A 14,938-nucleotide genomic window follows, 5' to 3' on the forward strand; every position below is an offset into this window, starting at 1 on the left:
AGCTGTGGCTGTCCCCTTCTGCCACCATCTGCCTCCCCTGTGCCTCCATCAGCGGCTGTTATGGCAACAGGGGTTTCCAGGGCAACGGCTGAGCTGCCTCTGATTGGTGGTTGCCAGGCAGGGAGGATGGAGGCCTGGGCTGCCCTGAGATGCTCCCAGGTGAGGAGGACTGGGACGATGTGGGGAGGGGGGCAGGCAGCCCCCAGCCCCCACATCCCCCCAGCACCCACTGTGGCCAGGCTGCAGGGAGGCACAGGGCAGTGGGGAGTGGTTCAGGGTGGGGGTACCCCTGTGTTTTCCAGGGGGTGACCCCCTATTCAGCTACCTTCCCTGCTGTGCTGGGGACAGTGTCACGCCTGGGACACAGCTCTCAGCCCAAGGCCACTTCAAAGGGCCTGGCGTGCTGTCCGCTCCGTGGGAAAGTGGCTGAGGGCAGGTCCCAGGGGAGCAGGGAGCAGCATGGAAATGCTGCTGGGAAGAGGACACTGCCGGGGGGACAGCACCGCACCGGGCGTGCAGGATGGGAGCGGGGGCTCAGCTTTGTCAGCGGCTTGTTCGTACCTGAAATCACCCATCTGTTGTGCTCTCCCTTGGGAAACGGCGGTGTGGGGGTGGCACTGGGCCAAGCGGGAGGGCTGGGGCAAGGAAGGGGCTCCAAGCCCCAAGGGGATCAGTCCAGCTGTGCTTTCGGAAATAGCCCGGGTCAACAAACATGAGTCACGCTGGGAGATGCAGGGGTCGGGACGGGGACAGCACAGCTCGTCCCCGCCGTGTGAAAGTTGTGGAGGAAAAAAGAGAGAGAAAGAAGCCCTGGGGCTGCTTATCCCAAGGAGGTCCTGGCTGGACGGAGTGGTGTGAGGGTTAAGGCTGTCCTGCTGTCACCCAGAGCCACAGCTCGGCCCCTGGCCTGGGAGTGGGTGGATGGTGGGGCAGGGATGGGGCAGCACAGCTCCAGGCAGCGCTGCTTGTGGGGCTGTGGGTTGCCAAGCCCCAGCGCTTGCCCAGGCCCCTTGCCTGCTGCCCTGAGCTGTTGGGGCATAGATGCCGCCCTGGATGGTCCTTACCCTGGCTGGTCCCTGGGCTCATCATGAGTTGCTGCTGGTTCCACTTAGCAGCAGGAGCAGGAGATATGGACCACACGGGCATCAGCAGCTTGGCAAAGGCCTGTGGTGTGTGTGGGGGTGCCAGGATGGCCAAACTGCCCCTGCAGCCAGTGCTGTGCTCACTGCCCAGCTCTAATCTGATGGCCCAGGCACGTGCGTCAGCCACAAAAGCAGCTTAACAGCATCACAGGCTGGCGGGAGTGGGTCAACATGCGAGGGGGATGCTACAGCCCCTCTGCGGGGAGCAGCGGGGGTCTCACGAGGCTGCAGAGGTGCCATAGGTGGGAGTCATGTCCTGCCAGCACAGAGGACGTAGGTGGGTCCATGGAGGGGCTGGGGTTGGCACCAGTCTCCTCTCGAGCATCCTGCCAATGAGCCCCGAGGGGTCTGCACCGTGGTGAGCATCAGACACCTACCCCAAGCCCCGTCCCCATGGGTGGTGGAGGGTGGGTACCCTGTGCTTTGTGGGTCCAGCCATACCATTGACCGATTGGTGGCTCAGCTGTGGCTGCTGGTTGGCATTAACCCTGTTTTGTTGTTGTTAACCCCATTTTGCGTGCACTTCCCAGGATGGGACATGCTGTGAGTAAGTAGATATACCATGTCCCTGTGGGGAGAACATGGTACAGAGGGGGCTTATGTCCCCGTGGGGGGCTCAGTCCTGCTCTGAGCTGTCGCAGTCACTCCCAGCAGCTGGGTTGTGTCCACTTGGCAGGGGTGTCTGGTGCTGTGACAGGGTGGCAGACAGGTACTGTGTGTGGGCAGAGCAGGCTACAAGCACTTGTGCCCACATTGCAGAGGGGAGAGGCTGGGTCTGGCCCCCTTGCCCCGGGGCAGGCAAGGAGACAGGCAGCGGGTGCATGAAGGGGGTCTCGGGTTGATGAGGCAGGATGGAGCAGCCCCTGTTTGATGCGTAGGGGGTATGTGGCTGTTGAAGTAGAGCCTGTGTTGTCATGGGCATGGTGCCTGCTGTACCCACAGGGAATAGCTGCCCATCTGTCTGTCCCCCTCTCTGGGCTGGCGGAGGCTCTAGAAGGGGTGACTTGTGGTGTTGGGGCTCCCCAGACCTGCAGGAATCCATAGGGTGATGCATGTGGACTCAGGGGGCTTCTGAGGGTTGGACTGGGGGGCAGTGGAAGTCCTCCCCAAGCCTGCACCTCGCCATGTCCCTGCCTGTCAGGAGGAGCAGCAGGCAGGGACCCTTCCAGGGCTGGGGCGAGGGGCAAAGCCCTGCCTGCACCCCATCCCCCTGCCCAGCAGCCCTGCCCCACCGCATCCCCCCCGGCAGCGGGGCTGAAGGGCATGAGAGGGCACAGGGGGGTCCCCACCAGTCCCTAGGCCTGACAGGAGACCCCAGAAGTCCCATCGCCTTGCCCCTCGTTGAGCGTGGGAGAGCCAGCCTGGCTCCTCCGCGGAGCCGGGGATGCTGCGGCCAACAGTGACGATGCCTCCCGGGGCGCGGAACGGATGATGGGTGACAGTGGCTAAGGGCGGTGGGGAGCCCGGGCAGCCCCTCCAGCCTTCCCCAGCGGTGGCAGGCGGCAGGGCGAGAGTTAAACGCGTGGGGGCCGCCGGGGGGGGGCTGCCTTTGAGTCACTTCCTCGCAGAGGGAGGGAGGGAGGGAGGCTTTTGGGGCTGCCGAGCTGCCTCTCCGCCTGGCTCACACCCTGAAGATGAGCCCTGGCCGCTGGCCTCTCCGCCGCCCTAGCCGGGCTCCCCTGGCTGGTCCCTGCCACCCCGGCCACCGCTGACCCCCCGCCCAGGGATGCAGGTGCTGTGCTGAGCCAGCCCGGGCCAGCCTCGCCTCCAGCCGAAGGGGTCACCGCGCTGATGGAGGTGCTGGTGCAGCCGGATGGCAGCCCCAGCCCCGCGGGCGAGCGGCCGGAGCACGGCGTGGAGGAGCCCGAGGGCAAGCGGCCCCCCAACACGGGCGCCCGCCTGTGGGGCAGGGTGCGCAGCAAGCTGCTCCGCCAGAAGGTACCTCTCGGGGTGCAGGGGGGGACACGGCTGGCGGGGATGGTGGTGGGCACCGAATGGTCTCTGGCACAGTTTTGCAATGTCGCTGGCCTCTGCTGAACGTGGTGACTGTGGCTTTTGCCGGGGGGGGGGGGGGAAGGCTGTGATATGGGGGGCTGTGTTACTTGTGGGGAGAGGGCTGTGGGGTATGTGCACGGAGCAGGAAGGCTGCTTGTGTGCTTTGGGAGCTCTCAGAAGCAGTTAGTGGCCTGTGGGGTGTTCGTTTTCCTCCTTCCCTCTCCTGCTGTGGGGCTGGGGGGCACCGAGCTGTTTGCACTTGGGGGTCCTGTAGAGAGAGGGCAGGGACCCCCCTGCCTGGCCCCAGGGTGCACCCAGGAGGCAGCGATGCTTGCAGGCTGGCCGGGGCTGGGCTTTGGGGTGTCTGTGTACCCTCTCTTGCTTGCTTTTCAACCCCCCGCCCCGGGTCCCCCCCAGGCTTCCCCCAGCTCGCAGCCGTGTCGCAGCCACATCAGCCAGTGCTGCCCATGTCTGTGGGAGGACGGAGGGCAGGGGTGGGCAGCAGAGGTGACAAGGGAGGGGGCACAGCACCGTTGCAGGCTGTCCCAAAGCCCCTGCGATCTCATGGCCGGAGCGGGGGGGCTCTGGGGGTTTCCCTCCGTGGGGTTCCCCTGGGTGGGGGGCTGCTGGCTCAGGGCTCAGCTGCGACTGTGGGCAGGAGCTGCCTGGGCCTGTGGGGGTCCGGTTTGGTGGAGGGGGGGCTGGGGTTCAGTTCGCTCAGCGGTGGGGCTGGCGTTCGGTTTGCTCGGTGGTGGAAGTGGGGTTTGCTCAGCCGTGGCTGGGGTTCACTCGGCGGCGGGGCTGGGGTTCGCTTGGCAGCGGGGCTGGGGTTCGGTTCGCTCGGTGGCGGGGCTGGGGCTCACTCAGCAGCGGGGCTGGGGTTCGGTTCGCTCAGTGGCGGGGCTGGGGCTCACTCAGCAGCGGGGCTGGGGTTCGGTTCGCTCGGTGGCGGGGCTGGGGCTCACTCAGCAGCGGGGCTGGGGTTCGGTTCGCTCGGTGGCGGGGCTGGGGTTCACTCGGCGGCGGGGCTGGGGTTCGGTTCGCTCAGCGGCGGGGCTGCCTGTGACGCAGCGGCATTAACCTCGATTCTATGCCGCCACCACTGCTCCTGCAGAGGGGATTAAGTAAGGGGCAGTGAGGGCTGTGCAGGGAGGCTGCTCAGCGGCTGCTGCTGGCTGTTGCTGGGGCAAAACATGAGGGGGTTTCACTTCCCAGCCCCCACGTGTTCCCAGCGCGGCCGCCAGCTTCCCTGCCTGCTGCCAGCTGGGACGAACTGGGGCTGCAGGAGCTGGATGTGGCCCCAGCAGGTCTGTGCCAGGTCCTGGCATGCTGTGGGTGCCTGCTGCTTCTCAGGTCACTCTCAGCTGTGTATTGCTGCTTTTTTGGGGGAGCTGTGCTTTGCTGCCGGCAGCATTTGCTGTTGTGGGGGCTGCTCTGCCCCCATGGCATGGAGTAGCTCAGGGGCCGCCTGTTCCCTGGGGGCTGGCATGGAGGTCTGGTGGGGGCAGCTGGTCGCTGGAGCCAGGGTGGCCACGGGAGGCCAGGCTGGGGTGTCCATGGGTGCCACGCTGATGGGAAGCAACCCTGGTTGTAGCAGCTCCCCCGGGATCCTGCTCCCCGGGGCCGTGGTGATGGCCTCACTGGCTGAGTCACCAGTTTGCTCCTGATCAGGCTGATGGCTGAGTGATCTCATGGGCGTGAGGCACAAGGAAGGGACATGTCCGGCCTGGCAGCCCCTGCCCTGCCACAGCATCCTGATGCTCAGGGCCCTGGAGACCCTCCATGAGGGTCTGGAGCCATCCCAGCTCCTCACCTGGAGCCCTGGGGACCCAGCACTGCTGGGGTCTGTTTCAGCTGCCGCTATCTGCACAGGAGCTGCACCCACAGCCTGGAGGTGTCTTGAGGACAAAATCCAAGGATGTGGCCTCATCCCCTCAAGTCCACAGTCATCCTGTGCACAAGACAAGCTGCAGGCAGGGGCTGCAGGGGGGAAGCGCAGCAGGACTGGGGGGTCCCTCTGCCACCGGAGCCTCCCCAGGACGCACTTGCCTGCCATGCTGCTGCCTTGTCCTCTGCAACCTGCGGCCCTGTCCTACAAGCAAATACCTTTGGATAATTTGGGAAAACAGGCTGATGGCACATCCTTGTGGCCCCGAGCAGGGGGTGTTGGATGAGAGTGGCACCGCAGGGATGCTCTGGGCATGGACACCACCTGAGACACGGGAGGGAGCAGCCCGGAGAGGTGCTGGTGACCTGGCTGGGCAGTTTCCCCAGGCACAGGCTGATGTTTGAAGCCAGCCAATCTGCCAAAGAGGAGCTGACATCAGGGACAGCAGCATGTCACTTGTGCCATCCTGCACAGCACTGACACAGAGGCTGTTCCCCGGAGCTCCCAGGCCGGCAGTTCCCCACCTGCCCAGGACATCCCCGTGTTGTGCTGGAGCAAGGCAGCTCCCTTTGGAGGAGAAGGAGATGGTGGTGGTAGCAGAGATGGGGTGTTTGCCAGTGCTGCGTGGGCAGGAGCAGCCTCTGGCTCTGTGGGTGGATGCTCCCGTCTGTTGTCCCACGCCTGGAGACGAAGCATCAGCTGTGGCTTTGCTTCCTGTGGGGAGCGGGCAGCGTGGCGGTGGGTGCCCGTGGGCAGGGCTGGAGGAGCGCTGGGGACAGGTCACAGTTGGTGCCGCAAGGTCACAGGCACACAGGGACCTGCTCCAGCTGCAAGGGAGCTCGTGCTGGTGGTACCAGCTGAAGTAGCCCAGATTCGGGGCTGTGCTGGCTGCAGTGGGGAGTTGGATGGGGACAGTTCTGCCCGACTGGGGGCTAATGGCTGCGGGGAGGTGGCATGCTCGTGGTAAGGTCCATGGCGCTGGCAGCAGCCAACCTGGCTTTTATTAAAGCTTTCTTCAGAGCCCTGCCCTGCTAAAGCCCTTCCAGATGTGAGCTGCCAGGGCCATTGGAGCCAAGGGGACCTGGGGGACGGGGATGGGGAAGGCATATGTGGTGGATGCAATTAAACACGCACGGCAGAGCAGGGAGGCCCACAGCTCCCGACCCAGCTGGGGGGGTGAAGGGCTTCGCTGCCGCTGCCTGGGGCTCGCAGGGTTGGATGCTGCCGTGAGAAGGACGGTGCTGTGCAGGGGAAAGGGCTGAAAACCCGACAGGACAGGTGGTGTTGGGTTGGCATTGGCCATGGTGGGTGCGTGACAGCGTCACAGGGGGATCCAGCACTGAGGGGGGAAGACGGGGGAGTTGGAGCCGCAGGGCTGAGATTGGCGGCAGCCTTGTGATCCTGGTGTACAAACGTGCTGCAGGGCCCCACGGGAGCCCAGGGCAGCTGCAGCCTTCCTCCTCCTCCGCCCGCTCCCCCCGCTGCCGTTCCCAGCAGCCGCAGGGCTGGCGGGGGAGGAGGTGGCGTGGCGCTCGCTGGGCTCTCCCGTGTGCCGAGCTGGAGTGCCAGGGAGGACTCCATGTCCCGAGCCATTCCGGGGCTGTGCTGGAGACCACAGCGTTTCCCGCGGCACCGTGGCCACTGAGGAGCTGCTCGGGCTCACGGTGGCACTGTGCTGGCCATGGGGCAATGCCACAGTGCTGGGTCTGCGCCGAGAGTCAGGGCAGCCTGAGCCTGTCCTCGGGAGTGTGGGGGCTTCTGTGCAAGAATAGACATGAGGGACCCCACAGTCCTCTCCATCATGACATGCAGTGGCTTCACGGGGAGCCAGAGGCTGGAGCTGGGGAATGGCAGCTCCGTGGTGGGAGCAGTGACTCTGGACATCTTTGCATTCGCTTGGAGCATCTTCCAACCCAGCAGCTGTAGGAAACTCCTGTGTCCTTCAGGGGTGACCCCACATCCTTGGCACAAGCCTGGCAGCTGCATGCGTGTGGCCCTGGGAGCCCCCGCCACCCCCCACCAGCTCCCACATCCCATCCCCTTCCCCAAGGGGACATTAGTGCCGGGCTCTGCCGCACTGCCCGCCCGCCCTGTGTATTACAAGGATCGATGGGGCCAGATCGATACCACCAGCTGGGGACTGAAAAGCCCCAAAAGGCAACTGCACCCTCCTCTGCTCAGCCCTGGGGCCCAGTGCCCACCACGGCGTGTGCCGGGGCCTTGGGAATGCCAGCACCTCGCCGTGGTGGCTGGGCGCTGGAGAAGCGTCACCGAGTCCCCTGCTAGCCCCTAAGCCAGAAATAGCAGAGCCTGTCATTCCCAGGGGTTATAAATAGCCTTGGCTATGGGGAGATGTTGTTTTTCTGCATGGAAAACGCTGCCCTAGTTCTGTTTCATCAATCTGCCACCAGAAATAGTCCTATTTCTTAGAAACTTCTTGCTGCTCGGGTGTGGGTTAAAAGCACTGCCTCGCAGGGGGTCGGGGCGGGCAGGGTGGGCAGGCTGAGCCCACCTGGCTTTGGGGCACGGCCAGAGGGACCTCAGAGCTTCCCCTCTCCATCCTCCTGCCCTGGGCAGCACAGTGCCAGGGAAGCACGTCCCGTGCCCCACACCATCTGTGGGTCGGGGGCTTTGGGGGCTGCCGGGCTGGGCAGCAGTGGGACTGGCATGGGGCTGCGTCTCTGTGGAGCTCATGCACCGTCTCTCCTCGCAGCTGGACCCACAGACTGTGCAGACCAAGAATTGGCACATGGATGTGATTGAGATGAACGGGGTAAGCGGGGTTGCGGGGACCCACAGCCCCTCACTTTAACGGCAGCCCTTTCCCTGGAGCTGTGCCGTGCCTTCATGCCATGTGGAGGTGACGGGCCGGGGCCGGGCTGCTGGGACTCACCCCGTCTCCTGCAGATCAAGGTGGAGTTCTCCATGAAGTTCACGAGCAGAGACATGAGCCTGAAGAGGACCCCATCCAAAAAGCAGACCGGCGTCTTTGGGGTCAAAATCAGCGTCGTGACAAAGTACATGCAGGGCCGGGGGAGGCTGTTCTGCTCTGATCCCATTGGGTGGGGGGGTTGCACCGTGTCCCCTTCTCCGTCCTTGCACCATGTCCCCTTGCGCCCAGCAGAGCTTAGCTTTTGCTTTCTGCTGGGGACTTGCCCGTTCTTTCGCCAGTCCCATCCTTCCCACCTGGCATGCCCATCCTGCCCCTGGCCCAGGGTCTGTCGGGCTGGGCTGGCCGCTGGGGGGTCCCCCGGGAATCTTTGCTCACAGCTCTGCTTTCCGAGCCAGGCGCGAGCGCTCCAAGGTGCCTTACATCGTGCGCCAGTGCATCGAGGAGGTGGAGAAGAGGGGCATCGAAGAGGTCGGCATCTACAGGATCTCTGGTGTAGCCACTGACATCCAGGCATTGAAAGCTGTCTTTGATGCAAGTGAGTGACCTGGGGGGTGGCCACCCTTCGAGTCCTGTTCCCCTAGGAGAGTTCACAGGCACTGAGACCCCCCGGGTCCCCTGCCCTGCAAGCCCAGGGTCTGGTTATTGTACTGCATGTGTGCGAAACGTGCCGGTGTGCCCAGGAAGGGGCTGGGGGTGAGGAGGAGGGTGTAGCTGGGGAAGCAAATGCCCAGAGGTCCCAGCCTTGTTTGTGCTTTGGTGTCTCTGAGCCGCTGCCGCGCCTGGCTGGCTCCTGGGAGACACTGAGTCAGGCCAACATTGCAAATGGATTTGCAAATTGTTCCACGTCCCGTTGCCTGGCCAGGCAGGAACCGCTCGGCTCTTCCCAGCCCCAGCCTGGCTAAACAGGGCTGTGGACCCAGCGGTGCTCCCTGCCCTCCGGCCGGCAGTCTGCCGGGATAGCTGGGGTGATGAGGGGGGTTGAGATCCAGAGGGGAAGGAGGCACAGGAGGCATCACATGTGGATGCTCTCTGGACAGATAACAAGGACATCTTGGTCATGCTGAGTGACATGGACATCAATGCCATTGCCGGCACGCTGAAGCTGTACTTCCGCGAGCTGCCCGAGCCCCTCCTCACTGACAGACTCTACCCCGCCTTCATGGAGGGGATCGGTAAGAGCTTGGAGATGGGGAGGGGGTCGGTGCCCAAGCGTGTCTCTGTTTGACATTGCCTCCTCTGGGATGGGAGACTCCCAAGGGTCCTTCCCAGTTTGGCCCACTTGGTCCTGGCTGTCCTTGCTGGCTCTAGGGCAGCTTGGGGCTTGTGGGGCTGCCCCCCAGGGTGCTGCAGAGCCCTGCAGGGCAGAGCCAGCCGCTGTGCACTGGCTGTCAGGAGGCATGTGGCCGTGGTGGGTCCTGCTGCTGCACGGGATGTCACCAGCTCCTGTCATGAGCCCTCTCCCTCCTTGTCTTCAGCCCTCTCGGATCCTGCTGCCAAGGAGAACTGCATGATGCACCTTCTCCGCTCGCTGCCTGACCCCAACCTCATCACCTTCCTCTTCCTGCTGGAGCACTTGAAAAGGTAACGGCTGGGTTCACGGCTCCCGGGGGAGCTGTCAGGGCAGGCGGGAGCTGTGGGACTGGTCTGTCTCGCCGCTTGGCCTTGGGCATGGGACGTGAGCAGAGCTGGAGCCGTGGTCTGATTCCTGTGGTGCCTGTGCGGCTGTGGGCTGATCCTGAACTGGAGGCAGATGATGCTGTGCTGGTGCAGAGCAGGGCTGCGGGTAGCAGCTGGGGCCAGCAGCTTGGTGTGGGGCAGGTGGCAGAGTGGCCCTTTGCTCTCCCAGCCCCTCCAAGAGGGTGCAGCCCCAGGTGTGTCCCAGCTTCCCTGTCTCCTGGGCTCCCTGAGGTCCTGGCCAGGCTGCAGCCTGTTCAGGCTGGGACCCAGCACGCCATGAGTCCCTTTGGCTGATGTTGGTGTTGGCTTCCCATGGCTGCTCTCTACGAGTCCCATAGGATGCTGGAGGGAACCTGGAGCCACTCTGCCCCACAGAGCAGCCTGCTGTAGCCCAGGGCCACCGGCCACAGTGCCAGCGGGACCGTGCAGCGCACGGCTGTCAGTGCAGGGCAGCTCTGCAGGGAGCAAACGTCCTCTGGCAAGGTGCAACTCCTGGCTGCCACAGCCCGCGTGCAGCTGGTTGGGCAAGCGCTCCACAGGGAGCAGCTGGCCTCGGCACAGGACAGGGAGTCAAGCGGGAACCGTGCAGTGTCCCTCTTAGCAGGAAAACAGTGCTGTGGCCCTTCCCACCAGGCCAGCCCCGGCAAAGCCAGGGCAGTAATCCCAGTAACGTGTCTGCAGCAGGTGGCCAAGACCCAGAGACCGCCAGCTCTGTGGCATGTCCCAGAGCTGCAGGTGATGCCCTGTGTTGCTTGTCCTGGGGCCAGCGCAGCAACGCATGGCTTGCCAGGCTGTACCTTGGCCCCAATGAAGCCCATCTGAACCCCAAGGGGCTGGGCAGTTCTGGGGCTCGCTGGGGGCCTGAAGCCCCTGGAGGGCAGGGGGCTGGGCAGGGCGGTGGTGTAGCACATGGCGCCTGGCCAGAGCTGGCCATGAGTTTAGGGCTAGAGGCTCACGGCTCATGTTACTTGCATCACAAATATTTTTTTTTTTCCCCTCTGGTTTGGCTAAAACCAAACAGAAAAAGTGATTGATGCTGGGGGGTGGGGAAAGAAAAATCCTTTTCCATCCTGAGAACCGGGCACAGCCAGTTCCCACATCTGCTCCCCTGGCCAGAGCTCAATGGCGCAGGCTGTGCCGGGGAGCACGGCTGCCTCCTAACATGGCAATGTTGTGGCCCTGGTTCCCTCCACACAGGCTGGCTGGGGTCCCAGGGGGTCGGCGGGCTCGGGGGAGCTGGGGGGAGCTCCCCGTACCCTGCGGGGGATTGGGAAAGGTGGGGGCCCCACAGCACATAAGCGAGCAAGGGCTTGGTCGCTGCCACATCACACCCAGGGCTCCCGGCCAGGCCCAGCGGCTCAGCAGAGGCCGGGAAGGGGGCAGAGCTCCCTGCCCTGCACCTGGGTTTGCCGGGGGCCATGAAGGGCAGTGGCGAGGCGGAGGTGCCCCGCTGGGTTTTTGGGAGACGGAGGCCAGCGCTTGTCCCCCCACATCGCCCTGTGGTTGCCCCGCTCTGGGAGAGCAGCACTGGGGGCTCACACTCCCTCTCTCCCCGTACCCCGGCAGGGTAGCTGAAAAGGAGCCTATCAACAAAATGTCTCTCCACAACCTGGCCACGGTCTTTGGGCCGACACTGCTGAGACCTTCAGAGGGGGAGAGCAAGGGACACCTCACGCTGGCCTCCGACATCTGGTCCCACGATGTGATGGCCCAGGTAAGAGCTGTGCTGGCAGTGCGGGGCCGCAGCCCACACCAGCACCCCTGGGGTGGGGAGCAGGGGGGTTTACCTGCCTGCCTGGGTGGATCTGTCACTCTCTGCTGGATGTGGCTGCACAGGGACAAGCTGAGAGGTGGCAGCTCTGCCCCTTTCTGGTCTAACGCCCCCCATTTGCCTGCTACAGGTCCAGGTCCTTCTCTACTACTTGCAGCATCCTCCCATCTCCTTCACTGAGCTGAAACGCAACACACTTTACTTCTCCACGGACGTGTAGCCTGCAGGGAGAAGGCACCAGCTGCAAACACTCCCAGCTCCCTGCTGGGGAACACGGACTGGATCACAGCCCCCCAGGGAGACCGGCCTGGACCCAGGACGGTGCTGCCCACAGCTCCTGTACAATCGTGTACCTGTGGCCCGGTCCCACCCCAGGCGCCGTGCCTCTCTGTAAAGTAGTCGTGTCTTATGTACCTTCTTGTGTTCAAGAATTGTTTTTATGTATATTTGTTCAACGGAAGAGGTAGTGACTGACAAGGGCTGCGGACGCAGGCTTCCTCCTTGGCTCATTTTCTCCTGGACTCCTTTGTGCCGGCTCACTCCTACCAGGCACCCCTTGTCTCGCCCAGCTCGAAGCCTGCAGCGTCCCACGAGTGCCTGTTTCGCTGCCCAGCTCCCCTGCCCCATGCCTGCATGTGCAGCACTGGCTCGCTCCAGAGGCTGGGAGCTTGCGGGCTTCCCTCCCTGGTGACGGTGATGACCAGCTCTGCTTTGGCTTGCTGCCTGCGCAAGTGTTGGACCCTGTGCCTGGATCCCGCTCTGGCCCGAGCAAACCTGCGACCGTGAGAGCAGAGGAACGGGGTGCTGCTTCCTCCTCGTCACGTCTCTTCTGGATGCTTTCAGGCCAGTCCTCTCTACAGCCCTTATCCTGTGCTTTGCCTGTGCGCGTGTAGCGTGGCGGTTACGTCCCTCGCTGTATCTCGCCTCCAAGTAGCGTTTTGGGGTAACCCATCACACAGAGCTGGAGCGAGGGGTGCTATGCTGGTCTCCATCCATGGCAGGCTTGAGGGACAGCCAGCTGGGCAGATCTGCTGCTTCTGCCAGGGGCTGACCCCAGATCTGTGCTCTGGCACCAATGGGGTCCCATCAGGGCGTGTGGATCCCACAATTTCCCCAACAAGCCCTAGCAGTGCGGGGAATGGGGTCCCTGCCATTTCCTTACACCAGTATCTCTGCTGTAGCAAGGCGTGCATGCCCCTGCCAGCCCAGCACTGCCGCAAGGATTGCCGACGCTGGCTGCACCCTGCGGCAGAGCTTGCCAGGGCACCAGCGTTCCTGCCATGGCCACGGGAACGGAGAGGTTTTTGTCTCCCTCCTTGGCCTTCCCCAAAGGCAGCGCATGGTCCTGCCTCAGCGCCAGCCAGGTTGCTGGAGGCAAGTGCTCTGTGGCAGCTGGATAGTCACCCAGCCTGGAAACCAGTGCGGAGGGGTGGGAGGAGTAAAGCCTTTGTGGCCCTCGCTACCAAAGGCAGAAGTGCTTCACTTTCTTTCTCACAAAGCAGCTGCTGCTGGGCTAGCCATGCCCAGCCAGCTCAGGGCTGTTGTAGTTAGTGGCTCCAGTTCTTGACTCCCCAGAGCTGATGGCTGGAGTCGTCACACCACATCCCAAGGCAGGATGGCTGCATACCTGTGCTCGCTGCCAGGCTGTGCTCCAGCTGCCCGAGTGCCTGGCTCCCAGTATGTCCCCCACCTTCCCACACTCACAGGTAGGTGCAGTTACCTGTTGGGACACAAAACCTTTCGCTCTGTGAGCCGAGTCTTGTGTTCTCCTGGGAAAAGCCCCCCCTCCCCGATTGTGTTGGCCCTGTGCTCTCCTGTGCCAAATGGAGATGGATGACAAGTGACCAAGCGTATCCCTGCTCACAGTGGCGTTGCCTTTACCCTCCTGACTAACAGACTGTTCCAGGTAGAGCCCAGCCGCCTGCCACTGAGGCACCAGGTATGTCCTGAGCCCACCTCCCTGGGGAAGGCAGCACCTGCCGGCCCTGCACCAGCAAAGCAACTAAAGGAGGGGAGGTCTGTCAGTCCCCCTCCGAAGGGCTCACACTCCAGACCCTGCTCCTCTTGACTACCAGCTAAACAGAAGGGAAACAGCATTGCAGAAAATAACCAGGCGTCTGTCTTGGCCCTGGACCCAGTAAGGAGGCCGAGTTTTAGATCTGACTGCACAATGGATCCCTGTGTGTGTCTGATTTGTTACATGTGTCCAAGTCTCTGTCCATGATACTGTCATTCCAGATGGAGACTCTGTACAGCCAAATTCCCGCCCCCCCCGCCCCCCACGACAGTGGCTGGAGGCCTGGTCCACACAGGCCCGGCACAACGGGCTGCGGCCGTCCCCATTGACTGGCTTTTGCTTGTCCCTACAGGAAGAAAAAGAGGGGGGGGTGGACTCTTGCAGCTACAGGTAGAATAGAACTGTTAATTAATATTTGACTTTCAAAAGTTGTTAAGGATATATTTTTGTTTGTGTTCTGTTTCAATTTCTGTAGATTATGAACTTTAAATCGCTGTAAAACATGTGAGGAGAAAAAAAAATGTTAATAAAAATGCAAAGCCCCAACATTTGCACAAAAGGAGCCCTGTAGTGTTGCTGTTCGCACTAACTGATCACCTTGGCATCACAGCTGCTTCTCTTTCTGTCGTGGAAATCTTGCTAGCTGCACTTTAAGCCAGTGGTATAAGCACAGGCATTGTGCCAGGCAATCTTTTAAGAGACATCTTATGGTTTGGGCTACATCCTTGCATTTCAGTACATTCTGGAGGGAAAAAAAACCTGGACAGTCTGGAGCCAGCCTGTTTAATCAGCCCAGAATTACTCAAGCTTAAAATTCAGCTGACTTGCACAGCTTCTGGCCTGAGGATACTGAACAGGCACAGCGAGGGACATCAGGCGATCTGGAAACCTCATCTGATAGATCACATGGTGCTGTCTCCCCACTTCTTCCCATGTGGGAACGGGAGACGATATGCCTCCGAACCGACCGCTGACCACTGTACCAGCCAAACCACCCTGCTAGTGTTGCTCTTCCAGGTAAGCAACGTCTGTCACCATTCTGGGATGTCAAACTGTGGATGCAAAGGAGAGGAAGTGGGTGAGAGAACCCCTATCATGTGTCTGCACTGAACCAGAAATCCCACTGCCTCAGAAAGATGAGGGTGGGTGTTTGCTCTTATGAAGTGGCTCAATGAAAGTTACAATCAGCCTAAACTATCCTGAGTAGAAAACTTACCCCCTGAGGTCTGAGAACAGAGCTTGGTTAGAAATGCGAGAGGGCTAATTTTAATACAAATCAAAAAGGGAGCAACTCCTTGAGCTAATGAACAGATGTTTTGACTTCAGTACCAAAGTTAATGCAGAAAAAACACTTCATGTCCCCCAGTGTAGCACTGGAGTGCTCAAAGGTGGTACAGGGACGTGATGGGAAACAGACTGTGCTAAGCGAAGCCCAGTTGTCTAACAGTGTTTTACGACTCTGCTTTCTAGTCTCACTATCAAACTGCTGGAACTAATAGTGTGAGCCTGTGGCAGTTAAAGCAGTAGCAAGATTATTGGTACTCCCACAGAGAGG

The 14,938-nt window shown here is 62.0% G+C and overlaps 1 protein-coding gene across 4 annotated transcripts in view; it reads left to right on the plus strand.

Annotated features, from left to right (window-relative positions):
- ABR (ABR activator of RhoGEF and GTPase) overlaps positions 1-13,945 on the plus strand; it is a 41,517-nt gene extending 27,572 nt beyond the window's left edge. For 3 of the 4 annotated variants that reach the window (XM_080382991.1, XM_080382992.1, XM_080382993.1), the window contains 7 exons: positions 7,739-7,798; positions 7,933-8,042; positions 8,314-8,453; positions 8,956-9,090; positions 9,394-9,499; positions 11,162-11,309; positions 11,497-13,945. In XM_080382991.1, coding sequence (XP_080239117.1) covers positions 7,739-7,798; positions 7,933-8,042; positions 8,314-8,453; positions 8,956-9,090; positions 9,394-9,499; positions 11,162-11,309; positions 11,497-11,586 — 789 coding nt within the window. In that variant the 3' untranslated portion in view covers positions 11,587-13,945. Of the gene's footprint in view, positions 1-622; positions 3,081-7,738; positions 7,799-7,932; positions 8,043-8,313; positions 8,454-8,955; positions 9,091-9,393; positions 9,500-11,161; positions 11,310-11,496 lie in introns of those variants that run through there. The other variant, XM_080382994.1, reaches the window with a different exon arrangement.
- The last annotated feature ends 993 nt before the right edge of the window (positions 13,946-14,938 follow it).

Source organism: Falco punctatus (genome assembly GCF_963210335.1).
Source record: "Falco punctatus genome assembly, chromosome: 1".
Taxonomy (NCBI): domain Eukaryota; kingdom Metazoa; phylum Chordata; class Aves; order Falconiformes; family Falconidae; genus Falco; species Falco punctatus.